The 26,628-nt window shown below is 36.4% G+C and overlaps 1 protein-coding gene across 4 annotated transcripts in view; it reads left to right on the top strand.

Annotated features, from left to right (window-relative positions):
- Positions 1-26,628, top strand: part of CPEB2 (cytoplasmic polyadenylation element binding protein 2) — a 56,605-nt gene that overhangs the window by 28,198 nt on the left and 1,779 nt on the right. Inside the window, exons 5-11 of one of the 4 annotated variants that reach the window (XM_054202769.1) lie at positions 4,083-4,106; positions 7,899-8,045; positions 9,680-9,769; positions 17,187-17,305; positions 17,599-17,713; positions 19,591-19,772; positions 24,418-26,628. The exon at positions 24,418-26,628 is cut by the window's right edge and continues 1,779 nt beyond it. In XM_054202769.1, the coding sequence (XP_054058744.1) occupies positions 4,083-4,106; positions 7,899-8,045; positions 9,680-9,769; positions 17,187-17,305; positions 17,599-17,713; positions 19,591-19,772; positions 24,418-24,645 (905 nt within the window). In that variant the 3' untranslated portion in view covers positions 24,646-26,628. Of the gene's footprint in view, positions 1-4,082; positions 4,107-7,874; positions 8,046-9,679; positions 9,770-17,186; positions 17,306-17,598; positions 17,714-19,590; positions 19,773-24,417 lie in introns of all 4 variants that reach the window. The other 3 variants (XM_054202767.1, XM_054202770.1, XM_054202768.1) reach the window with 3 other exon arrangements.

The following is a 26,628-nucleotide window of genomic DNA, read 5'->3' as shown; positions in this document are numbered from 1 at the left end:
GTTAGTGACAAATAGTATTTTATTTTACTTTCTATCATAAATTTTGTAGTTATCTTTAAATATAGGAAGCCTGCCTATGGGTTTTTCCTGTTATACAACATAATATTTTGAATTCAGCTCAGTCGTTCAGTTGAGCTATTTAAATATGTACATATTTGATCTCTGTTATATATTTGAAATATGTGTCTGAATAAAATAGAAATGATACATTTACTATGTGTGTGATAGCATTGCTCACATAATGTTCAAAGTTATATTGTCTTGATGTTTGATAAACATGTACAAAAAGTGTATTTACTTCTGTCTCATTTCTGTCTCTGAGCTGATTTAAGTTGCAGAAAGGGAGGTATTAATTTTTTTTACAGGTTTAAGCCTTATTAGTATGCAACTTCAGAGATATAGAAACAGAAGGTTTTAACTATAAGAGAATGTCTTTGTTGTATACACAGAACCCTTAATGTTCAAAGGTTCCAACATCATTTGACTTCATTTCTATTGGGCATTATTATACTTCTTGCATGTGTTGCCCACTTTATATGTTCTAGAACAAAAGTGTATCTCTTGTACTTTCTCACTCATTTCAAACCTTTCAGAGGTTTTGGCTAATTAAGATATCCAGCTTCATAGACTAAAAGATAAAAAAATAATTCTGTGTGACTTATGATTTCAAGAAGTTCAGGAAGGAGGGAAGAATTTTAATCTTTCCTTTTTTTATTGTTGTAAATCAATTATTTGCCTACAGTGTCTGGCCTCTCCTAAAGGGCTGTCTTCCCTGCAATTATTTATCTAAACATATGCACTAATTATGTAGATCTATATATTAAATACGTAGAATCATAGAATGGTTTGGATTGGAAGGGACCTTTAAAGGCCACCTAGTCCAACCCCCCTGCAATGAGCAGGGACATCTTCAACTAGATCAGGTCGCTCAGAGCCCCGTCCAGCCTAACCTGAAATGTCTCCAGAGATGGGGCATCTACCACCTCTCTGGGCAACCTGTGCAACAGTTTCACCATCCTCATTGCAAAATATTTCTTCCTTATATCTAGTCTGAATCTACCCTCTTTTAGTTTAAAGCCATTGCCCCTTGTCCTATCGCAACAAGGCCCTGCTAAAAAGCTGTCCCCCTTTCTTATAAGCCCCCTTTAATTACTGAAAGGCCGCAATAAGGTCTCCCTGGAGTCTTGTCTTACATATATATATATATATATATATATATATATATATATATATATATATAAAAAATATATGTATATATATATAAAAACTGTATATACAGCTCAATCTATAATTAAATTTATATAATGTGTATATTTATACAGACCACATGCTCTGTGAGCCTATGTGCTCTGAAAGGTGTAAAACATTATGTGCATGTTATTTTAATGAATACAGAAATATTTCTGATTGAATCTAATATCTTCAGAAAGAATAATCTCATTGCTTACAATGTACTAAAAGTTTGAGTCAGTGGAATGGTGTTCACAAGTAGTATCTTGCCTTTGAAAGGAAGTGTGGAGAGAGTAAAATATTGAAGTTTCATGAAGATAGGATATGTTTGCTTTAACACATCATATTTTTAGTAACAGTAAGACTTTGTATTTACTGTTACTGAGACAACTTACCTATAATAAAACCATTGTGGTCTTCAAGTGTGGATAAAAATAGGAGAAAATAATGACTTCTCCAAAAACGTACATTTTGATGTTAGTAATCACATTTATTGCAGCAGTGCCAACAGATTGTCTAAGAATGGGATCTCATTTTTCTAGACACAAAGTGGCAGAAAATCCCTGCCCAAGGTAGTTTGCAATCTAAATGGACAAGACAGATAAATACCAGGGAAGGGAGTTTGCCATACAAGTAAAGTAAATAATGTGACAACATCAAGTACAGTTATTTTACCATTTTTTTCTGATTTCATTGTTTTGCTGAAGCAAAGAATACACAGATAACTTCGGTACATCATTGTCATTTCCATATATATATAAAAAATACTGCAGGATCTGCCCTTTTAAGTTTAATTGCGTTGGGTTTTTTTAGCATTTTAATAACCCTTTTGTGTTTCTCCTTGAAATTACTGTTGTATATTTTTAAATGTACAAAGAAAAACAGGTGTTCTGTAACAAAGTATTTTTATGCTTATCAGCTTGTCTTAACTGTGAAAATTTAAGAAAATGGCTTTTGCCAAAATATGCTTATTAAGATGCATTTGTATATTATTCTTGAGAAAGAGCATGGCACTACAGTTATTGCTATGGATGTGATGCACTTGAATTTTCCGTGGTTATTCTAGTTTTATTTGTGGAAGGAAAAAAAAAAAGGTATACAGGGGGGTTAGATGAGGGCTTAGTGACGCTACTGCTAATGCTACATGGGAGTCACTTTGGCCGAGAGTCAGAAAAGCTTGGTACATGCTGCAACACTGACGTAGAACTGCGTGTCTCCTAAGTGCCTGACTTCAGAGGAAAACAAGTCTGAAGTTGCAGCAGCAGCAACCAATGAGAGAACTAATCACATAAAAGAATACGTTATGTTTTGTGGATTCTTTTTTGATGTGGTAAATCTGAATGTAGGTGTTTCCACTCGGTTAGATACCCAAATCTCTCTGGTAAAGTGGGCTTTTCTATTTTGGCTTACTAGTAGAAAGCTGGAGGAGCTGAAAAACTAAGCAAAAGACTGTTCTCATCAATAGTCATTCTATCAGATGAAAGCAAATAAATTTGAAAGTGAGTTCAGTGCAAGTTGGATAGGAATATGATGATTGTTGTGTAACAAATCCACAGATTTAAGGGAGAGAAAACAAGGAGAGATATTTCTAGAATTCCATAAGCAATCCACTGAATTCCTAGTAGGAATAAATCTAGATTACAAAGAAAAAAAAATCTATACTTAACTAAAAATTCTGAAAAACCTTGTGCAAATGGGAGGTACCAGGATATAAGTATTTAATAATACGAGAACAGAACAGTGAATGACATTTACAAATCACTGAATTTATAAAGCTGCATGTATTTCAGTGTCCCAGAACCACAGTTGCTTTTTGGGAGAGATGTATGCATGGAGCCCTAGTAAAATCAGAACAATAATGCCGAGACTCAGTAATCTTTGTTCATAAATGTTGCTATAACATTATGGCTTACAGTAATGTTTTCTATTTGGATATTGAACTACAATGCTGCAATGATTAGAGTAATCTTTCTCAGATACAAAGTCTGTGAAACAGGAATTGAAAATACTTTATGGAAACGTAACTAAGAAATTACTTGGAGCTTAATAGTTTTTGTGTTAGTAATCTGTCTATTTTTAGTTTCCTAGCCTTCGGGCAGAGAAGTGATTGGTATGGTCTGCTGAACTGTAGCTATAAGCATGATCTCTTTAAGACTCTTGCAAAACTCAAAAGTTAGGAAAATCTTGGATTTACTTGCAGTCTGTCAGAAATTGTTGCTTTGCCTTTGTGCAGTGTTTTTGATACAATGCTATTTCTTGTGACTTGTGCCCCGATTTTGTTTGCTACCACAAGGAGTCTTTTGTTTCAAACAAAACCTTGCAGTTAATTTTCTGCTAGGTCTTTTCATGAAAAAGGAAGGTCACGGCTTATAGCATTTGTATTGTCACTGCAAAGGACTGTACAAACTGTTCCATGGACCAGGATGTTTCTGTGATTAATTTAATGCTTGCTACATGCTTTTTAAAGTAATATTTTCCTTTTTACAATTTCAGTACCCGGTGTGTTATTTAGACGCTTGTGTAAGATACAAATCACACTTGTGAGGATGAGTTACAAAGTTACTATAATTTATGCATCCATAATTAACATGCAGCTAAGATAAAGACAAGTCGAAATATTTTAAAGTATGTTCTTTACAGCGGGTGCCAATGTCAATTTAGTAGTAAAATAGTATGGTATTTAAGTGAGACTTCAGTTTAATGCATTCTCATCTAGAATTATCAGTAGCAAGTACCAATACAGATTTTTACTTATCACTTACCCACATAGTTCTTTGTATCTTAAATATTTTAATATGTGGGCATGATACAGTTATTTGACATTTTACAATTTGTCCTTTGTTTGCATGCAGCGAGGAGTTATGGGCGAAGACGAGGTAATTCACTTCTGTTTGTTACAGTACAATTAATTCTGATTGAGCTGTTACTGATCATTATGATTAATTAATCTAGATCGTTGATTATAAATGCTTATCTGCATGTTGTCTTAGCTTGGGGAAGATGTGAGGGAAGGGGAGGGGTGCAGTCTGGATTGTTACGATCGTTGATCTCTCTTTTTAGAGCTTGAATTACAAATTCTTTAATCAGTTAAAACACTGTAGTTCTAATCATAATTTAGTTCATGCTAATGGCTACTGCTTGCAGTTGTCCCCTTTAAAAGTATACAGTTTGATAGTTGTTCTTCTAAGTCATCTTCTTGTGCTTATGTAGAAGGGATAGTGTACAGGGTGAAAACTAAAAGCCTTTCATAAACTTAGCAAGAAATCCAATAGACAACTCTTACAAATAATAGTAAACGGATTTTTGTAGTATAAACCAATACATGCCAACTGACCTTGGAAAAGCTATACCCGTTTAACTGTACGCGATGGATGTGACCATTGGTTGTTATGAAGACCGCATAAAGCGTGCAGCAAAAACATTAGGGTCTTTGATAACTTCCAGTACTCGCAACATACAGAGAAGTTCACGTGTCTCTCTCAACGTCTGCATCAGTTCATAACTGGTTGCTTGGTAGCCCTAACGTAGAGCGGAGTGATGATCTAGATCATGGTCAATGTCTGTAACAGCACGATGGTGTTTTCACGATTCCTGGCAGATTCTGCTTAATTTTTTTCTCTGTCATAAACCAAACAGAAACAAGTGTTTGAAGGGGCTTATCCTCTTAGTTCACAGTCATTGGGAGACATGTGGAAGCCTAGCAAACTACTCTTTTGCTGTCTGCCTCTGAGAGGGAGAAGAAAGCATTAGTAGTCATATAGACCATGTTACTCTAAATGTGTTAATCCATTGTCCTCTATGTCGTTTTAGCTCTCTGAGGAGCTACAGTGCTTTTGGCAAACCTTTACCCACATTAAAGTAAAACTGACCTCTCCGATATCACTTCAGAACGTGTTCTGATGGTTTAATTTGTACTGGCAAGAGAGCCTTAGATTCTCATTGTTCTTAGATTTTAACATTGGCCGGTGGGTAAAAAATAAATTATTCTGAGGATTATTCTTTGATTATTTTCCCCCTATATACTTGTGTATATTGTAAATTGGAATTATCTAAGAACTTTAAAGAAATGCAAAAACCTAATTTTCGTGGTCCAAAGAGACACCTTCCTTAAGTATAAATTATATGTTCTTTTTTTAAAAAAAGAACAAACGCTTAGACCACACACGCGCTTAAATGCTTTTGTGGCAATATTGTAATGCCAACAAATGTATTAAAATGGGCATGTCTTTAAGTCACTTAAGTTTCTTTTTTCCTGCAGTATAGAGACTTGCAGAGATAAAGAGCAAGTCTACGTGCTTTTTACAAAGATAACCCAGATAAATTACAGTCATTTTAGATTTACATTTTAGATGTTAAGAATAACTCCCATATATTAGTGAAAATTCCACTTTTTTCCTGTGAGTTCCTCCAATTTGAGTCTTACTTCTTCCTTCAGCCACCTTTTCCTTTCACTGTCACTAGTAACAGCTCCATATTCTCTATTATTCACATCAGTAATTCAGAAATCCATTGTTATACCCCCTTTCTTGATTGTGTAACCAAATATTACCACCTCTTTGTATATGTGTCTAAGATCCGACCATTCTTACTAGTTTTCATAACTGAAACTCATACCCATATTACTCAGCTGCTGCAGTCTTCGTAGCATCATCTTGCTCCTCTTACGTCTAAATAGATGATTTACAAGAAGAATCTGCCCGGCTGCTTCTTCTAACTGTGTTAACTTTCTGTTTCTCCCTTGCTTCCTCACCTTTCTGCCCCATTGAGCACCAGCTAGATGCCTCCACTTCTAAAGACACTCTACTGATCTGTTACCTAGCTGTTGAATGCATCCTTACGATAGCAAGCAAGGATGCCATCACTTGCTCCCACTAGTCACATTCTCAAACATGCACATCACCATTCCTAAAGGAAAGGAGGAGCTTGCCACAGCTTTCTCTGTTTACTGTTCTCCTCTCCATCAGATGCTACTTAAGACATAATTGTGAAATGCCACCATAAAGATGTAGTTACAGTCTTTGTTATTTAGCACAGTCCTGTGGTCCTGCTTTTATTTTGGGATCCTTGGGATATTTTATTATGTTTGGTTCTTTTCTATCATCTTTATGTTTTCATTTGGTATTTTTGATTTACTGTATTTTTATTATGGATTTAGATACCCGACCAGGGTCATTAGGCCACAACATAGGCCATTGGTCATGATGTTTGCTCTGGGTTCTCCAGCCTTGTCTTTAAGCACTTGATTCTTGTGTGGTCTTCTGGAAATGAATGGCTTTCACACTGCTCTCACCCCTAGCTGATGAGCATAATGTCTGCAGGTGTTCCTACAGGGCTTTCCTGGTAGCATTCCCCTGAGAGGACATAAAATGTACAGACGCCAGTATGGCTCACAGCTAAGGTAGTGCAGGCTCGCCTCTCGGGGACCTGCTGCTGCTGCGTCTCGGTTTGCAGTGGGTGAATCTGGAAGAAGTTGGCTATTTGAGATAGAAAAATTAACTTGCTTCCAAAAGCGTGCTAGGTTGTTTTTTGGTTTTGCTTGCTTGCTTATTTTTGGAAACAGTTGAATTCCTTAATAATTACTTAAAAAACAAGTGAGAGAGAAACAGAAGAAATTGCACTTCAGAAGAAACGTGCACTTCAGTGATGTGGGGGATTTATTTTGCTTCACGCAAGTGTTTATTTTGGGGCTTTTTGCAGATAGAAGACTGGCTTCTGAATTTGCAACCGTCATTAATCTTTCTGTTGCTAATCTAAAGCAGTGAAAGTTTAAATAAGCTAAGTGCACATCCTGACCTTCCGAGTTGTTTCATTTTGGAGTTCTCTAAAATTTGTAAACATGAAATAGGGGGGAAATAAGTGGGACAGAATTACCGTGTTTTCATTCCCCCTTGCCATCTGTACATCTGTTTTGATCAGTTTGCATTTGCAAAGCCGTCCTGTGAACTTCTTGGATTTTACACTTGCTTTTCAGGGTAACTATAATGTTAGTGCAGATTGCTACATGTTAGGAACCACCAGGAGACTTCCCTCCAAAACTGTGGCAAATTTGAAAGCGAGAAGCATAAATCAGCACTGTGACTCGCTTTTCAAGTGTTACATTTTGCACATTTATTAAAATTCTCTTTTGCTTTCTTAGAAATTAAATCTGTTCTTACATTATCAGCATCAGATGCCTTTAAAAGAGAAAACATCCCTATTTGAAACTTCTTCCTGTGTACATGTGTTTTCTGTTTCACTCAGTTTCCCTCTCTTCAATTAAATTGTAAGATTTTTAGGCATAAAGGTGGTGGAAGTTATTGATATAACTTGAAGCTAAACCGAAGGCAGACTAATGAAACTCACCTAAGCAGCCCTCAATATGATCTCTTCATAAATAAGACCCTTTATTTCAAAACAAATTACTACTTTCCTACTGGATGCAGCAGAGTAACTGCAGTATGATGTAGTATGCTTACAGTGATGTCAGCTTGCGATCTGGAATTTCCTTTTTGAAGTTTAATACATTTTTAATTTCCTTAATTTTTCTTTAAACTACTGTGTACTTTTCTAATATCCAGACTGTTATTCCTCCATTCCCTAAAATTACTTAACCATGTACTGCCACAAAATTATTTTAATGTATATTATTATCTTTTCTTTTTAAGGCCGTTCTTCCCTCTTCCCAATAGATGATGGTTTGCTGGACGATGGTCATAGTGATCAAGTTGGAGTCTTGAATTCACCTACCTGCTATTCAGCTCACCAGAATGGAGAACGAATTGAGCGTTTTTCTCGGAAAGTGTTTGTTGGAGGTCTTCCACCAGATATTGATGAAGGTGAGCTGCCTGAAAACTAATCAAACTAAGTTTGGAGGGAGAGAGAAAGAGACATTTTGAGAAACTTAAACAGAGTAGTAGAAATAATCCACCCTGCAAAACAACGTTGTCGTGTAAAAGGCTACCACTATATATATATATATTTATGAGAGTTGATGGATATGTTGAGCTTAATATCGTTTGATGTCATCCATCTCTTTTGATTTTGAGGTGGTTCAGTTGTCTCTGATTCTGCACTTGGAGATTGTAGAGTTGCATATGATGCCTGGAATCTGTGCTCCTGCTTACCTTGCAGATTCCTTTCAAATATGTCTTAGCTCTTCATAGTGTCTTCTATCTGTGCCTGCTTTATTCTCTATTCATAGAAAACTTCTGTTAGTAACTGAATTTCAAATTCTATTTTACTATTACCTGAAGATCTCAGAAGTGGTTTAGAAAGGTTAATATTATTCCTGTTCATATATAGAGAAACTAAGGCAGAGGAAGGTCAAGTGGCAGAGCCCCCTCTGATGCACTGAACATAGAATGTACCAGAGAAGCTCAAATTGTTATGTGATGCAGTTGGAATTGCTTTGTACAATAGTGCTGATTTGAAGTAATCATGCTGTTTAATATTAGGTTTCTCCTGTGCAGATAAATGTAAATTACATCCTAGCTTTGTAATGTAAACAGAAGTCCCTTTACAAGGTTCATTGTAATCCTAGAGTAACTTGCAAACCAAACAAGTTGACTGTGGTTAATTAATTTTCAGACATGGAGAGACCATATTTTGGTTTCATCTTCATTGTGATGCTCTCCTGCAATGTACCAAGGGATTTCTTTTAATATACTTTAGCTTTTTTGATGCACTTTAGCTTTTAATTCAAATGTTCACTGTTGCTTTTTAATACAAATGCTAAACAAAGACACATGGAAATATATTTTCTTTCTTTCCTGCCTGTTTATATGCTGATGGCAGGGTGCAACTGAAAGAAATGGAGCATATTTGTGTTTGATGAGTTACTGCTCTCCTGGAGTTTAGGGTCATTCCATTTTTTCGTCATGGCCAAGGTTCTTACGGTCAATGACAGGAAGGAGTGGCTGGGATAGAAAGACATCACAAAATTGTGCTGGGGGGCATTGTACATCTTGAAACAGGACTATTCATGGTTATGGTAGAAGCCTCTAAGTAGGCAATTTTAAGTTTCTGTGCCTGATCTCTGCATGATCTCTGCTGGAAACTGCTGGCATGCTAATTGTGGTGGTACTTATATGAGTAGCTACAAACAAAGCTCTGAACTGTACATCACTAAACAGTAAATTCTTTTGATTGCATTCAAACGAAATTCTGAATTTAAGGATGGACCAGACCAGTTTTCACCACTGCCTTTAGCTGCCCATATGCTTCTGAAATGCTGCTGTTGTTAAGCAATAAAAAGCAAATGTAAGCTTAAAATCACCAGAAATGTATTGTGTAAATATTAACACTTTGGAAGATGTGTCTATTGAAGTTTTTGTTGATGAAAGTTGGAAACTGTGTTCCTTTTTTTCCATGAAATGTCATCTTTGCTAGAAACAAAGATCTTTGCTTGATAGTACTTTTTCATTGAGGTACGTGATTTATTTTAATTGCAACTATTATGCCTTTTTTTTAGATGAAATTACTGCTAGCTTCAGACGATTTGGGCCTTTGGTAGTAGACTGGCCTCACAAAGCAGAAAGCAAGTCATATTTTCCACCAAAAGGTAAGAGAGTTGGAAGGTTTGACCTATCACTGAGTGCAAATCTTACTCTGGGAAACTGTCTCATCTTTTTCCAAAGGGTATAATTTACAATCCCTGTGAACAGTTAATTCTACAATTTCAATGCAAGTTCAGACATGGTTCCTTTACATACCAAGTCTAAAAGCCTAGAGTGTTATTGTAGTATTGTGCCTGGTTCAGTGCGGGACTCCTCCAGGATCTTCCATATTCTGATTTCCCATCTATCAGATCAGCTTTATATAATTGTATGTGTCATTAATCCTAAATTCTGTATTTGCCTTTCTCTCCAGTTTCCAAAACTGAAATTTGATCAAACTTTTAAGACTAAATCATAGATAAAGATTTTTACAGGCAGTTACAGGCAGGATTCAGAAGGATGTATTTGGGTATCTGATCAAGATAATCAGTGTTATGTTTATTTCAGTTTTAAGATGTGAACTTCCTATTGAAGCACTAATTATCTTTTTTGATAAATGATTAAATACTGATTTTTAACTTTCTGGTGTTACTGTTAGACTGGATTTTTTAATATCACTTACAAAGTGTTGGAAAGGCCGTTCTGTCCATTAAGTAATTAAATTATGTAGCCTATCTCTGTACATGTACAATCATGTATTGCTACATATAAAATAAATGCAAAAATCTGATCTAGATATGAAAGCAATGCAGAGATTATTCATTTTGTAGAGAATGCAGCTATTTATTCCTTGCCTGGAAGTGACAAAAGTAGGCGTAGTGCCTCTATAAACTAATTCTTCATTTATTTATCTGACCATTTATGCTGGGGAAAAGACAGTATTATTATCCTAGACGTCCCTCTAAAGAGTGAGAAAAGGAATTGAAAGTATTTGTATAGTATTTATGAACACTACATGGAAATTCTAAGAAACAAAGAGACTTTGGCTTTTTTGATTGTCAGCCTAATCCAAAAAGCTACTGTCAAGTTAAATTTTATTATTCTAAGGATGCATCTCTCTTCATAAATTACCAAGAGAAATTCTTGAGGAACTCTGAGGAAGATGCATCTCAAGAGTCTGTGATGAATATATAGAAGAGGGAAGATGGAATATATTGTTAGCTGAAAGGAATGGATTCTGGCATTCGTTTTCAATGAGACAGTCCTGTCTCACCATCTGAACATCTTAAGGATAAATTTCCAGACTTCCCCATTTAATAAAGCTTTTTCATATAGTTGCAATATTTATAATTGCCACAGTGAAAAAAAAAAAAAAGGTAAAAAAAATCAGTGTTGTAAGCAGAGCTTCTTAAAAGCACAGAATGTGGGTAGAAGAACTTCAGTCTGTTGATCTAATTAATTCAGGAAACACTTGCAAACTAAGTGTTAAGTTGATTTCCCATGATTAACTGTTCCTTATTTGGAGTTTAATAGCACTTACTGTTCTTCAATCTTAAAACTTTATTCTAATTTTCAGTTTACTACATTATTCAATGTTATTTTTTAATATAGCCTAACACATTTAAAATACAGTGTAGGTCTCTCTTTGTAGTTACTCTGGAAATATAGTTCACTATTAACTGCTGAATATTACTGTGTTTATATCTGGTTTTTTTCAGTACAATAGAAATGGCCTATTTTGTAGAAGAATTTCTTAAAAATTTGTCTCTCTTAAGTATCACTCGCATGTGCAGGCAAGAACTGTATATACATACATTTAATCAGATGTCTGAAACTGCTAAAGATAGGCCAAATACTAAGAACGTTTTGAGATTGATCAGTAATTAGCAATTCAGAAATATATACTATATTAGCCCAAGGAGTTGATTTTGGTGGTCTGGGTTTTTTTTACTTTTAAGTTCCAATTTCTAATTTGTTACTCTGCATGGAGTCAATTCAGCGTATCTATTTTTGTTTGTTCAGTCTCTTTAGAGATTTGACATAGTATTACTTTCCAAAGGCATCTCAGAATTATCCAGTTCTGGACTGATTTACGTAATAGTCTTCTCTGTGGTGAAGAGATACAGCCTGCTTTTTTTTTTTTGTTGTTTTTTACGCAGTTTTCCAGGCTGTGGTTCCTTCCAGGCTCTCTGCTTACAGAAAGTCCTGAGGGAAGGCCAAGTTCGTAATAAGTATTTCCTTGCTTGAAGAAATGCAAAAAGTGTCCTCATCCATCAAGGCTGGCTGCCTCCTGAAAAACACCAACTGCTTGTTCTTAACTAATTACATTTTCTATTGTTTCACCACAAAATTAGGCCTGAAGAGAACAGGAATTTTAAAAACTTCACACTAATCGTACAAGGAAACTGTTCTGAAGCAGAAAAAAATTATTCTGTTGAGATCAAAGTACAAAGTCTGTAAGTGATCTGCCAACTGTCATGGAGAATTCCTTCCTTTCAGACTAGCCACTGTTTATCATATCTTCTGTTATTATGTAGTTGGCAAATATACTTATTTATGAAACAACCCACGTGTCCAAAGCAACTCGCTGAGGTGAGGACTCCGTCTTATGATAATGAAGCTCAAAGAAATGGTGCTGTGAGGATATGCAAATCCAAAGAAGGCCTTTCAGAATATGCCCAGTTGTTTGCATGCTCTGTACTATTTATAGTCCGTATCAAACAGAGGATAATCTGACTTACACAGGACAGTATCCCCAGCCTTTTCTAATTGTCTGGGTGTTTCTATTGCCTTCTATCACAGCAGTTGTGCAGTACCTTCATTTATTCAAGGTTCTTAACTGCTAATTTAGAACTGACTGAAACGATTAGGTTGCAAATATTCTGTTTCTAGTTTAAGAAGCAAAACCCCAGGTCCATCCAAGTTCTGTTTAACTTGTGACCAGCTTATTTGATCACATTGGATAGGATTGAACCCTGGATTTAGGCAAGTAACTGTAGGTGTCTTCGTCGAAGTGTGATTAGTGTCTAAGCTTCCTTTAATCAATGGGAATCTGGCCAATACAGTCAGTGGAGTATAGAGGGCTGTTCAGGTCACCGTAACATAAGCACATTGAGCTTGATTTATTTACCCAAACCGAGGATATTGAAAAGATTTACACAGGTCTGGCAAATGTGACATGGCACCTATTGTAGCCCCGCACCATTCTGGAGCACCAGCTGAAGGTCAGGCGAAGTACTGTAGAGGATAAATGGTGCTAGACACCTCCACGTCCTGCTTGGTCAGTTGAATAACCGTCTAGACACCACTGACAACATTAACTGGATCTCCGTACTACAGTAGGAGCTTAAGCACAGTCACTGCAGAAATACAAAAATAGGTGTTTGGATCTTGAAGTGAAAGGAAAGCTCCTCCCCCCTGCTCAAAAGTGCCTCAGCTAATAGCTGTATTACAATTGTATCCGCCTGTATTTCTTTACTTCAAGTATGTTTTGGAGTTACTTCTCCGTCAAAGATGACTAAATTGAAAGAGTGAAAGATTCATGTTTTAAAGATTAAATTTAATTAATGTGGTGATCTCTTTAAAGAGGACTAGATTAAATGTTGTAAATTATTCCCATCCTGAAATGTAAATCCGTTGTCTGTATTAACCTGCAGTTTACACTGATTCTTTCTGATTTAAGCTAAGGCACAGCATTCTGTGGACAAGAATTGCACTGCAGTGAGGCCATTTAGTGTCCTCTGGGGAGAGTCTGTCAGGACAGTAGAGGAACCAACCCCAAAACAAAATACATCTGTACTGACTGGGATGGACAGTGCCACGCTGGCTTGCACTGATTTTCTTGACTCCCTTCTCTAAGCCACTAGCGATAGGAGTTAACTGGAGTTTGGTAGAACTTAAAGCGACTCTCTGATTTTTACACAGGGTATGAATGGCAGAAAAAGTGTCCTTTCTCCTTTTGGTAAACTCCCATGTTACTATGAAATAAAGAAATTACACCTTGCTCAGAAAATCATGTTAGTTACTAGTGTGAATCCAGTCTAGAATGCTTTACTTTTGATTTGTTCTTTATGTAATAAATATAAAAAATGAAAACACTGATTCTGGTGTATAGGTTGGGGGAGAGGGGTTGTTGGTTTTGTTGGATTTTTTAATTCTTACGAAGGTTTAATTTGGTAATATAGCTAGGACTCTTCACGCTTATCTGATGGGCTTTCTGTTTCCAGTGCTGACCCAATACATTAAAAAGAAGAAAATATTCAATTTCTTGGGTTTTTTTCGTTGCAAGAGATGCCAACTCAGAGTAAGGATGATTATAACCAGTGCAGTATCTTTAGATATTGGGGTATGTAGTTCTAAAGCAAATTGCCATCTCCAGAAAGATTTGTTTATTATTTGAGGTAATTTTCTGAGGACAGGTGTTATCAAAGTCACCCACACTAGTTCCCTTTGAAAATAGGAGTATTAATAATAGTTCCAGTGTTAATGCAGAGGAATTTAGTCAAGTGACAAACATTAACAGGGGTTACCTAAATTTCGTCTCCCACAGGAGGCATAAATTCTGGTAGGGGTGCACCTGAACAAGAAATTTTTATAAGACTCTGTTTGATCTAATACTTTTCACCTTGTGAAATATGTACAAAACATACAAGCTTTGTCTGTTGGCAAGTAATAACTGATTGTGACCTGCTACTGTTGGTGTACATATGACCCAAAGGTATGAAGCAGCTTCCTTCAAACAAAACTATCAGAGTAGCTTTGCTTTTCCATTGTAAACAGACTTGCATTGCTATTGGGTGTGAAGCTGTTAAAGTTAAATGACTCATGTGGTACACCAAAAAAGCAAGAAACTAGGGAGTTAAGCTGTTTTGTAGTACAGCAAAACATCTCCTACTCTTCACCCTACTTCTGCCATGTTTCACTGTGACGTGTACTTTCTATCACACACAGTAATTGTAGTTCAGTACTACTCCAAAAAGACTAGTTAGGCACTTGATCTTTTTCATGATACTTAAGCATGTGACTTACCACTACCATATTAGCTTTGCAGACGTTAAACATCCACAATAGTTCATGAGCTATAGATGTTGATGTGAAAAATAATCCAATAAAATCATACATGGAGAAAGCAGAGAGGGTTAAGAATGAAGTTTGTGCCATATGGTTGTTGGCATGTGGTACCCATAGTAACAAGAAGAGCCCTAATTTATGATGTCTGAATGAAATACCTAATATAAGAGTGAAATTGCTATTTGCAAATGCTTTCTAGCTAATGAATATAGGCTGGTTGCCTGTGTAACTGGTGTTCTTTGGAGAAATGGCCAATGTGTAATTGATTTGTGCCAGGAAATGCACCCTGGTCCAGGGCAAGTGATGGAGAGTGGTTTGTATGCAGACTATGCAAGTCTACCATTCTTTGGAAGGGATTGGCTCTGTCTGTATATGACTATAAAATGTGAGACCTGAGCAAATTATCATCTCTAGCCAGGTTTCTTCTCTGGGAGAACTGGTTATTTTCCTCCAGACTAGACGTGGGGAGCAAACTAAAATGCCTTGTAAATCACTGAAGGACTAGAGCTATGGAGCAAAACTATAGCCAGACCACACTGTTAGTAAAGACTATACCCCAACTTTCTCTGTCTTCAGAAGGGGACTAGTACAACTAAGCTCATCACACAAGCCTATCTGATGCTTTTAAGTTAAGTGAGATAAATCCAGACATGGTAATGTTTTGCAGATAATGTTGAGAAAGCAGTATTAACATACAGTTTTGGTATTGCTTTCCTTACTTTTATTTCAGGTGTGGTAGGATATAGTATTCTTAATTGTTCCCTCATCAGGTTCTCGTACTTGAATTTTCTGTCTTTTTACAAGCTTCCACAATTAAGCGTATTAATAGCTGCAGATTTACAGGTGATAGATCATTTAGAGATACTGACTGTATTTATGTATCAGGAGTTACATGGCAGTACCCTTGATTTGCTTTAGGATAAAAACTGATGGAAAGACAGCATCTGGCAAATTATTTTATGCGCTTCTGGCTGTGAGTCTTATTTTGTATGTCTGATCCCTTAGTCAGTATCATGTGCATTTAGCCCTCCCCTTGATTAATCAAGTTTTTTGCACTCCTATCATTCTCGTGCTGAGCTCTCCATTCAAACCGGAATGTGTGTGCCTGGCTTCCACGCAAGTAAGGGCAGTTATGTGGGCCTGGTCTCACTTACCCATGCCAGTCTGCACATGCCCTCATTCAATGAGTGAGTTTTGCATGGGTAATACATGGATTTTAAATTCTAAGATAAATACGGAAAGATATCCCCGTTAAAACAGATTTTGAATATAAATAATTATTCATTAAGCTTAAGTTAAAGAGGTCACTAAAAGATATTGTTCAGCGATGAAAAATTTCCTTCACAAGGAAATACTTCAGCCAAAGCCCAAAGATTCCCTATGGCATATTTGTTAAGAAACTAAATAATATTTACATAAAAAATATAGACTATATAAAACCTTGTCATGCATCCCTTGTAGGTCGCTGTGATAGGACTGCGGTATGAGGGGTAAGAAATTAATTCCAAGTTACTAAAAAGACCAGTATAGGCCTTACAGCTTTTTCTTTAAATACTACTTTTGTTCCCATATGTCTAAAATCAGTTGTGCATTTGCTTCTCTGATCTTACATTCTTCTTAACACATTGATTCTTTAATGCTCTCCAAGGTGCACCCTAACTTCTTTGCCTTGATGACCTACACTGCCTGTTTGCAATAAGATATTACCAGTGGTTAACTAGCTTCTCTCAGAAAAACAGCATCATTTCCAAAAGGTTTGGGAAAGCAGCCCACTCTAGAGCAGCTGCTTCAGCATTTACTTTTCCATCCAAGTAATAAAACATAACTTCATGTGAAAATTCCGCACTTGGTAGTAATCTCAGAAAGAAATGTGGATTTATGGTCCTTTTAAAATTTGTTTTAGAATACAATCCCAATTGCGCTATTGGGCACCTGTAAAGTAACAACTTTTGTATATATCATGATATGGTAACTGTTAAAGTATTCCGACGTGTGAGGTTCTTTGCTTGTCTGACTGTTTTTAGTGTAGCATTAAATAAGCATTTTAATTCCTATTTTTGTAGTGTTTGGGAGGTTTGCTGGGTCACTTATGTAACAAAGTACTTTGATCTAATCTCTAGAATAGAGATTAGTCTTTTGTGCCAAGTCGGATTTTCATTGTATAATGTCCGTTGCTGCCAGTGAATTATGCTCAGCCTAGACTTCCAGTACATGATAGAGCAGACATGTTTGCTTTTATTTGGTTATTAGTCTCTTTTGACAATTATTTTAAGGATAGGAGCATTTGCCTGGAGTTCTGTTGATCATGGCAAGGTAGTACATCGTTAAAGAAGATGACTAATAACAAAGAATTGGTTTGACGTTCTTTTACTTTTGGAGTAAACACATTTGTGTGGAAAAGTCACTGGCAAAGATGATTAAGAAAGATAAAGATAAGAGAAAAAATATCAGTTGGTTTGGGTTTTTTTCCAGGTTATGCATTCCTCCTGTTCCAAGAAGAGAGTTCCGTTCAGGCCCTGATTGACGCCTGCATTGAAGAAGATGGAAAGCTCTATCTGTGTGTTTCCAGTCCTACTATCAAGGACAAGCCAGTAAGTACACAGTAGATGGCCTGCAGGCGATAGCTGCCATCTGTCTAAAGCTGCATTTGAAATGATGGCGATGAAAATAATCAAAGGCAAACCACCGTTGGTAGAGCTCAACATCTGCAACAGTTTTTAAACAGATTTTAAAATTAAAGTGTTTTGAATTAGTAGGATTAAAACAGAGCACCTAGACGTGCTAAACTAATGGGGTTATGACTGTTTGACAGAGGCTGATGAACCTATATCCACAACGCAGTGAAACTTAAAGTAGCATACTATTTTGTTTCCCAATTTAATAGGTTCAGATCCGTCCCTGGAATCTGAGTGATAGTGACTTTGTGATGGATGGTTCCCAGCCGCTTGACCCTCGAAAAACAATTTTTGTTGGAGGAGTCCCTAGACCATTAAGAGCTGGTGAGTAGAATCTGTGCCTATTTTTAAAAGTAGGAAATTATTGGAAATAATTTGAATCATGCATACTTTTGTATAATTACATATGGATAGCTATAGATACATACACATAAAAATAGAAGACTGTCATGATAGTTAGAACTGCAGTACAATATTTGTGTATTCCTACATTTTTCTAGTAACTGTTTTCATCTGGCTTTGGTCATAAATCACCGTTCATCGTTGAGACTTACTGGAAACTGTTAACATGTCTAAGGCTGTAGAAAAGATTTTGATCATATTAGCAAAACTGTAATGTAAAGTGTGTCATGAAAGAGTTTGTTTTTAAAATAATGCTCTCTGCCATGCTTTGTGAGTATGTGAAGCTCTGTTTGTACTTGTTTGTCATTGTGCATTAGCTACTCTACTACGATCAGGTTGCGGTTACTCTTGCTAATATGGACAAAGCAAAAACACAGATGATGGAGTACTTGAAGGAGTAGGAATAGAGGAAAAAGGAAGAAATTCAGAGAGCTAGCACAGTCTGTGTGGGACAACAGTATATGAGATGGCAGGGTTCTTTCTAGACTCTTGTTGGAAAAGAAGGAAATGAAGGAAAAATTGAACATTTCTATAGCTGTGGAATGCTTGATCTACAGCCTGGACAGTCTGCTTTGTGAGACTGACTGCAGTACCCTTTTACAATATTTTATGGTGGCCTTCTAGTAAGTAGGTTGAAGTGAATGTTGGAAGTAGAAGCATAACATACAGTGGTTCAAATCCCGTTTTCTATTAGAATGACTCGTGGACTTCATTAGTCTTCCATAGTTTGTAATGAACTTGATTCTTACAGAAAGATGAGCTTTCAGATGGAAGATGTAGGAGAACCAAGAAGTGATAGTGCAAATTTGGGGTATAAAGAGTCTTAAATTCTTCTGTCTTGGACCTGCAATGCGCAAGCTTTTCTGTTATTTTACTTTTAAGACTCTACTTTTGACTGTAGCCCAAGCTCTTTAATTGAGCATAAACACAGTATGTTCCAACTGCAGATTAATTTTTTATTTAAATTCAGTCCACATACTCTAGATTACTCTGCTGAATGTCTGCAATGAATTTAATGGATTCATTCTTACGCTTAGCTTTCAAATGCCCTGTATATGTGAAAATGAAACTTTTATGGCATTGTGAAGTAAGAATCATACCTTTGCAAAGCAATAAAACTTTAGGAGACTTTTCAAACAACAATTGAACAGCAATGACTGCTGATGCCTTTATACCCTAATACGTTAGTATTTTCCACGTAAGTGAATTGCAAAACTGAATTAAGTATAAAATATTACTAGAGGCTTGCTAAAATACTTGATCTGTAAAATTTGAGATTTTTGTTTCTATGAACTTCAGTATCTATTGCACATGTAGCACGTAGAGATAAATCAAGCTCTGTGTGGCTGATAAGATGCTAAATACATCTTTAAATTCAAGTAGGACCTAGAGCATTAGGACAGACAGAGAACATGTACCAAGGAATCTGTGGCATGTGGATCTATTTTATACAGCTTACATTCCGTGCCTGCCCAAAAAGTCTTTTGCTGTAATCCCCTGAAGAAAACTGCCCTGGAATTTCAGCTCCAGGTTATCAAGGACTGCAAGGACTTGTAATTCCATTGTTCCTTGGATGTATGTACCCACGGTGTGAAAGATCTGTCTTTCATGCTGTGAAAGATCTGTCTATGAGTATTTCATAGCTTATTTAATATGTTTTTATATTTCATGTTATTACATCAGCTGTTGCAAAATTAATTCTTAAAATTATCTTTTTTAGTATTTTTAAATACAAGAATATTATATGAAGTTTGTACCGTAAGAACAGTTTGAATGAACATTATTTTGTTTCTTAACAGTGGAATTGGCTATGATCATGGACCGTCTCTATGGGGGAGTTTGTTACGCAGGAATTGATACTGACCCTGAGCTGAAATATCCAAAAGGTGCTGGACGTGTTGCTTTTTCCAATCAGCAGAGTTATATTGCTGCCATCAGTGCTCGGTTTGTTCAACTTCAACATGGCGATATTGATAAACGAGTAAGTTATACAGAAATTTAAAAAAATAAATAAGTGATGATCTATAAAGGAACTTCTCAGGGTGTGGTAACATTGCATTTGATTGTCTTTCATGCCAGCTTCTACATTCTTTTAGTATTGCTGTAACTCCACTAGTTCCAAGAGTTAAACCGTGAATGCCCTCGAATGAACACCATGCATTCCACAAAGCAGCAGTTTGTTCTTCGGACATATGTTAGACCATATGTTCTTTCCATTCTGGAGTTCCTTGTTTTGTTGTGTACGGGCAAAGGGCTTGAAAATCTTTTTCTCTCCCTTGTTCTAATGAAACCAAATACTGTGATAATTCCTCTGTCGTTCATAAGAAACTCTAGTATTCATTGGTTTGAGATTAGCTGTATATTTGGAGCTGCCCTTAATTTCAGCCATAATTGTCAGTTGTCAGCACTCGGCACTTATCAAGCTCACCACCTAAAATACAAAATGTCTTAACTTTTCTGTTTGAGAGAGTCTTCGAAGTATTTACCAACATACATTTCTGGTTGCTACAGGTGCTTATTGCTAGCTAAAGCAGAACTAACGTTTCTTAAGAAGACTAGTCAACTTAATTTCTCCTAATTAGAAGTATAAAAGTAGCAAAGAAAACTGGCACCTAAATTATGTCAATTTTAAGTGTCACTAGTTTTGATGTCAAGAGCTGCAGAGGTTGTCACTGGTATTAATAGATGTTCTTTTTTAAAAAAAATAAAAAGGTCTTCGAGGAAGAAGGGTTGAGTAAGTAAAGTAGTTCAAGGTCCAGTCTCCTCTACAGATCAAAAACGAAAGTAGTACAGTTCACAAAAGTCTGCTGTAGGGAGGTAGCATGCGCTTCTCTCCTTTCAAATAGGCAGAGTAATACAGCTTTACATCTGTCTCTGAGCTGAAATTCCCAAACGTGGTCCTTTCCGGAGGATGAGTGAGTCTGAACATGGGTGGTGAACTAGGCTTCACATTAAGATGCGATGGCTACATTTTGCTGGTGGGATTGCTGTCCTTGTGACTTCCAGCTGACTTTGGCTAATAGCTCTACCATTTGGCTAATTACATAACAGGAAAAATGTCCTCGACACTGTGACTGTGTGAGGGGAAGTAAAACTATTAATGATCTTGCGTTTGAGTATTTGGACAAAATGGGACTGAGGACCAGAATCCAGAACTCCTTCTAAAGAAATGCTAAATGGGTCATTTAGCTTTGGAATCGGGTATAGCTTAGTGTATTTCAGGAGCCATCTCTAGTGCATTTGGCTGTAGAGTGACTTTAAAATTAGAGGTGGACAGTTGGGTCCCATCCAGCCTAGTTCTCCCTCAAAGGTGACAGACATGGACTGGAACGCTGTAAACTATGGGACACTTAAATCTTGGTCTTTCTCCTCCCATTGAAGTGTCCTTTGCAGTAGAGGAGGACATCGTAGTCTGGCGGTGCCATCTCATAAGAGAAGGGAAGGCATGAACCTGCCTTTGAAGGCTGCACTTCCGAGTAGGTTCGTTTGTTAGTTTGTTGGGGTTTTTTTTAATGATAGGTCACCAGAGATTTTAAGTGCTCTTGGGATGTCGAGCAAGCATCTGAAATGGCAGTGCCTTGCTCTTTGCAGAGAAAGGGATATGACTTGTTAATATGTGATATAACGCTGAAAATACTTAAAGGGGGAAGGGCAGTAAATCTCCAGTAAAACAGCGGGGATATGCTGTGGGCCTCTTGAAACTTGGACGAGGAAAAAAACCACAAAATCTACCCCAAATACTAAATTTCAGAAGCACAGCATTTGAGTTATATCCATGAGACTTAATGTAGAAAAACAGTAGTCATGACGATTTCTTCGATAACAATTAAAAAAAAAAAAGAAACAGGTATAGTTAGAATCTGTGGATAGCTGTTCATGGGATGGAGAGTTTGGGAGGCAGAGGGATGGAAGTTCTAGGCTTTCTCTTCAGATATTTGAATTCTCAGTTTCTTTTTTGATTGTTATAATTTGTGTTCTTTCCTTAGTGTTGCTTTTCTCATTCTTGAAAATTAATTTTTTTGACTCAGGTATTTTCGTAAATCTGGAATTTTGGGCATTTTTATTAGCATCCTTGTTTTTTTCTTATTTTTAAAAATGTGTCCTACTCCTGGGGTGTTTCACTTGTATTCACCAAGTATTTTAATAAATTTGTCTTTAAATCTTGTGATGGGGAAGGTTTATGAACTTCTTTGTTTATTTCAGAGGGTTTTTAATCTTTATTTTTAAAATCATCTTCTCTAATTAAATCATGTGGTTACTCCTTATTATTTACCTATTTTTTATGTACTTATACAATCCAGTTATTTGCATTACTGAGGAGTAATAGAGAACAGCTTCTTTTTAGGGAACACCTTAACTCTTAGCTGTTTCTGAAAGTATGAAGAAAAGCTATTTTCAGAAATAGAGTTTTTTTGCTCCATGGAGTATAGAAACTAATGCCTTTTTAGGCTCTGAAGATATTCTGAAATCAGTATTACTGCGATTTATAGAAGAGCAAGCGATTTGTATGAATCCGTAAACCACTATTTTTGTAAAAGAGGAAGATAGTCCTAGTGCGGGTAGTGCCTTCATCTGAGATGTGTATGTATGCTGGCCAATGAAGCGATGTATATTTCACTGAAGTCTTACAGGCAGGCTGTTCTACCCTTTACCTTAGCATAGCCTTTCTATACCAGTTATATCCAGTTTCTATAGGTCTGCTGCCCTTTCACATTCTTCTCATAACCAGTTTTGTCTGCATAAAAGTCTTTTTTCATTGCTAACTTTTGCAGTTCACCTGTTCATCCTTCTGAACTTTAGTTCAAAGTATTTATAGCATTTTTTTTGCACATACCTTTTCCTACCTTAATTGGAAATCTTAGTGTCACAGTCACTTAACAAACATCGTCTGTGATCTTAACTTACCTAAGCACTCTGCAGCGTCTCTCCAGTTCTTTTGATGTGTAGATATGTTTAGTTTCTCTAACAGATGGTTTTCTTCAGTAAAGTGCTCTTCATCCTGTTTTATCATATATGAAAGCTCAGCTCCAAACATTTCCTTGAAACTCGTTTGGAGTTTCAGTTCCAAACAATTCCTTAAAATGTTGTTAACTTTCATATGCCAGCAGCCTGCATCCACTTCATGTAATACTTCCATTCCCCGAAGTGTTTCTCTAATACATTTGAAATCAGCTTCATACCGATGTTGGTGCATGAATGCACCGAAGCTTGAAATATATGATGCTTCATCCTTTCAGTAATTTTGAACCACGAACACAGTTACTGCGTGAGGTAGCTGTTTATTGGAAAGTTTGAGTGTAGCTTGTGATAAGGCAGGTCATTGTAGTGAAATAAGAAGTAGAGCTTGTACTGAATATAGATTACTGGAAGAAGCATACTTTATTTTAAACATAGATTTTGCTATGTCAAGTATGACCTCTGCTTCTGGAGCTAAGAAAAGGAAGACTGTTCAGCTGTAAAACTTTTTGGTGGGTAGCTATATGTGTAAATTTTTTCCTCTGGAGACACAATGGAAAAAAAATAGCATTTTAAAGTTCTTATTATTTCAAACATACTATAGTACATAAAGTCTATGACTATATGCAAGCATTCTTCTCAGGTAATAGTATCTCGGAAAAAATCTCTTACAGCAGTGAGTTTTAGTATGAATTGGAATAACTTTTTGCCAATAAAAGGCAGAAAATACCGCTTCTAAAAGTGAGGAAAACGTGGAAGACAACAATACATTCCTTAATGGTGGAGTTAACGCATTTTGTGTTTTATTATGAAGTTGTTCTTCCTGTCTGATGGCGGTCTGTAACACTTCAGTTACGCAAAGACATAATGCAAATTTACCACTGGACTCCTGCCACTTTTCCACTCTGGCAGTCAGATGAGTTTGGGAGAAAGAAGCCATGTGAGACAGGTGTTTCTAGCAGTCTGTAGACTTGCAAAATGGTCTTTCAAAAATATTTTCAGAAATACATTGCATACAAATTTCTGTACAGCTCAAAGCCACAAAAAGGGCAAGTAATAGTTGACCAAAATCTGCAGCTCCAAATTTGACTATATTTTAGAAATAGGGAGTGAATTTACACGGAACAGGAGTGCTAAAAGATCTGTATTCCAGCCTGCAGAAGGTACTTTTAATATGAACACAGAAGTAGTACCTGCAGAGACTTACACTTGTTTCTTTAAAAAAGGTTAATATATAAATGGTTACATTCTTGTATGTTCAATTATTTTTTGCTAAACAGTATAGAATTGGGTGTCGTGTTGGGGTACATTCCTGAACTGATGAGATTAGTTGGGAGAGCTTTGGGCTCGTTTGCCTGTTTTCTACGCACACTTCCATATTACCATTTGCCAAGAACATCCTTCCAGAATAAATTAAGGGGGGGTTCTGATGTAGCCATCTATTACATATATAGTGTACTTCTGAAGATCTGCCTTCTGCTTACTGTATGGATAGATCTATAGCTGATAAATGGTAAAGAGTAATAACCGATTAGTTAGATCAAAGTGTTCATATGTCTGATTTCAGACTACTTTTTTTTTTTTTTAAACCAGAAAAACGTGAATGCCCTCATATAACTTTTAAGTAGGAATAGTCCTTAAGTAGAACTGTTTCTGTTCTGCTCCAACAGGTGGAGGTAAAGCCATATGTGTTGGATGACCAGATGTGTGACGAATGCCAGGGCGCACGATGCGGTGGGAAGTTTGCTCCTTTCTTTTGTGCCAATGTCACTTGCCTGCAGTATTACTGTGAGTTTTGTTGGGCAAATATCCACTCCCGTGCAGGACGTGAATTCCATAAGCCATTGGTAAAGGAGGGGGCTGACCGCCCACGTCAGATCCACTTCCGCTGGAATTAAACATGGTGAACCAGCATCTACATAAGGAAAAGAAGGGTGCATGTGGCTTACTGTGTTTGAAGATACTGACATGCAGAAGAAATAAGTGCATTCTTCTGCTTTTCACCCCAGCTATCAATACATGCATCTTTATCAGCAGCCAAAACACTACAAGCCTCTTGTTTTTCACCAAAACCCTACATCTCAGGCTTACTAATTTTTGTGATATTTTCATGTTAAAATAAAATGTTTTTTTGTATTTTCTCCAAGTTATTTTTATATGTAAAGTTAAAACTAGATATGAGAATGTTTTTGCGTAGGGGCACACAGTCTGCTGCTATATTTAGTGGGTGAAGCGTGCACTTATTTCTAAACATGGGTTTTTAACTTCAAGATCTGCCCCAGTAATTTACCAAAGGTAGCAAAATAGTGAAGATGGAATATGTCTGCTACAAAAAGCTTATTTTTATTGTTGTTGCTATTTTCAGTGTATACATAAACTAAAAATTAGGGTTGATTTTTTGCTCTCCATTTTGACTTGCAAGAAATAATACCTCAAGATAATCTGATTTATTAGCTATTTTTAAACATTTTTAATCACAAGCTGTATTAGCTTTGCTGCTATATAGGTGTTATGTGTAATGCCACCTATTAATACGGGATTGAAACGTTTAAGACACACACTGCATTACAGATTAAATGCAGGCAGCACAATATGGCCTAAACTGCCATAGTTTTAGAATGTGAAAAAAAAAAATTGCATGTTTACTTACCTGTATACACCATATGCATGCACTAGAACTATTAATTAACAAGAGGTGAGTTATTGCAAATGTTCAAAAAAGGCTCTCTTGAAACTAGGTAGCATGAGCAAATCTACAAAATTTGTTACAAAAAAAAAAACAAACTTGCATGCATTATTGTGACTGAAGTAAAAAAAATGTCCTACATGTGTACAATATGCAAATTAGTTTTTAGACTAGAAAGTGCAGCCATTTTGTGACCTGGTCAGTAGTGGAATTCAATTTTATGCAGACTGGATGTAATATTGTAATATCCCTGTGCAATTTTGTGACGTGTGCTTCTACTTAACGTGGCGTGACGTAGTATAGAGACAAGTTTGAGTAAAAAAGCTAGCATTTGGAAAATTCTTTTGAGCCCCCTTGATTGTTCATGGTTAAGATTTCCTCTACAAACCAAAGATGGCCAGCACACTGCTAACCAGTCACCAAATGTGAAACCCATGACAAATGCATACGAAACCAGACTTCTAGAAGAACGCGTAATGCTTTAGAAATTAAATCTCAGTAAAGTCAAAATGGAGAAGGTGTAATATACAGACGGCTAGTTGCATAACGAACTAAATTTTTACCTTTAAGACAACAGTGAAATTTGGCTTAAACAAAGTCTTGCTTACATGTTTGACCTGTGTGCGTTGTGGTCTTCTGTCAAACTGGGGTCACTGTTGCATGAGAAGTAGCTACTTGACAGTCAAGGATAGTGTTTTTATTTTAATGAAGGAGTTCTAGTAATGACATTGCTTGCAGATTTTTGAAAAACAAACGTAGTTAGGACAGAGGCAATATTTAACCGAACACTAAAAGAAAATCTTAGCAGTGTTTTTGTCTATCTCAGAGCGTTTTTAATGCAACTAGCCCTACTTTTTAACGGAACAAACAGTTATTCCGCAGCCTAAGCAAGCGCTCAACGGTAAATGTTGTGATGCAGAAGTAAGAGCCTGATGCTAGAGTTGAAATTACAAGGGTGTTGTTCCGCGCAATCCCTTGGGACAATCCTTCATGTAAGCAAAGTGTTGATCTTATATTGGTTGTCTACGGTGTGCTTTTTTGTACTGTACAATACGTGGTTCATGTCTAACTCTGCTGTTTTATTGTGGTTGTGGTTCAAGTTTTTAATGTTTAAAGTTGATGCTGTTTTAAGAAGAGCTTTTTACTAATTTATTTGTCAATGTTCCCTATTTGTTACCTAACCATGATCCTCCAG

The sequence above is a fragment of the Rissa tridactyla genome, chromosome 5 (assembly GCF_028500815.1).
Source record: "Rissa tridactyla isolate bRisTri1 chromosome 5, bRisTri1.patW.cur.20221130, whole genome shotgun sequence".
NCBI lineage: Eukaryota > Metazoa > Chordata > Aves > Charadriiformes > Laridae > Rissa > Rissa tridactyla.
This window is presented reverse-complemented; position numbering and strand designations above follow the sequence as displayed.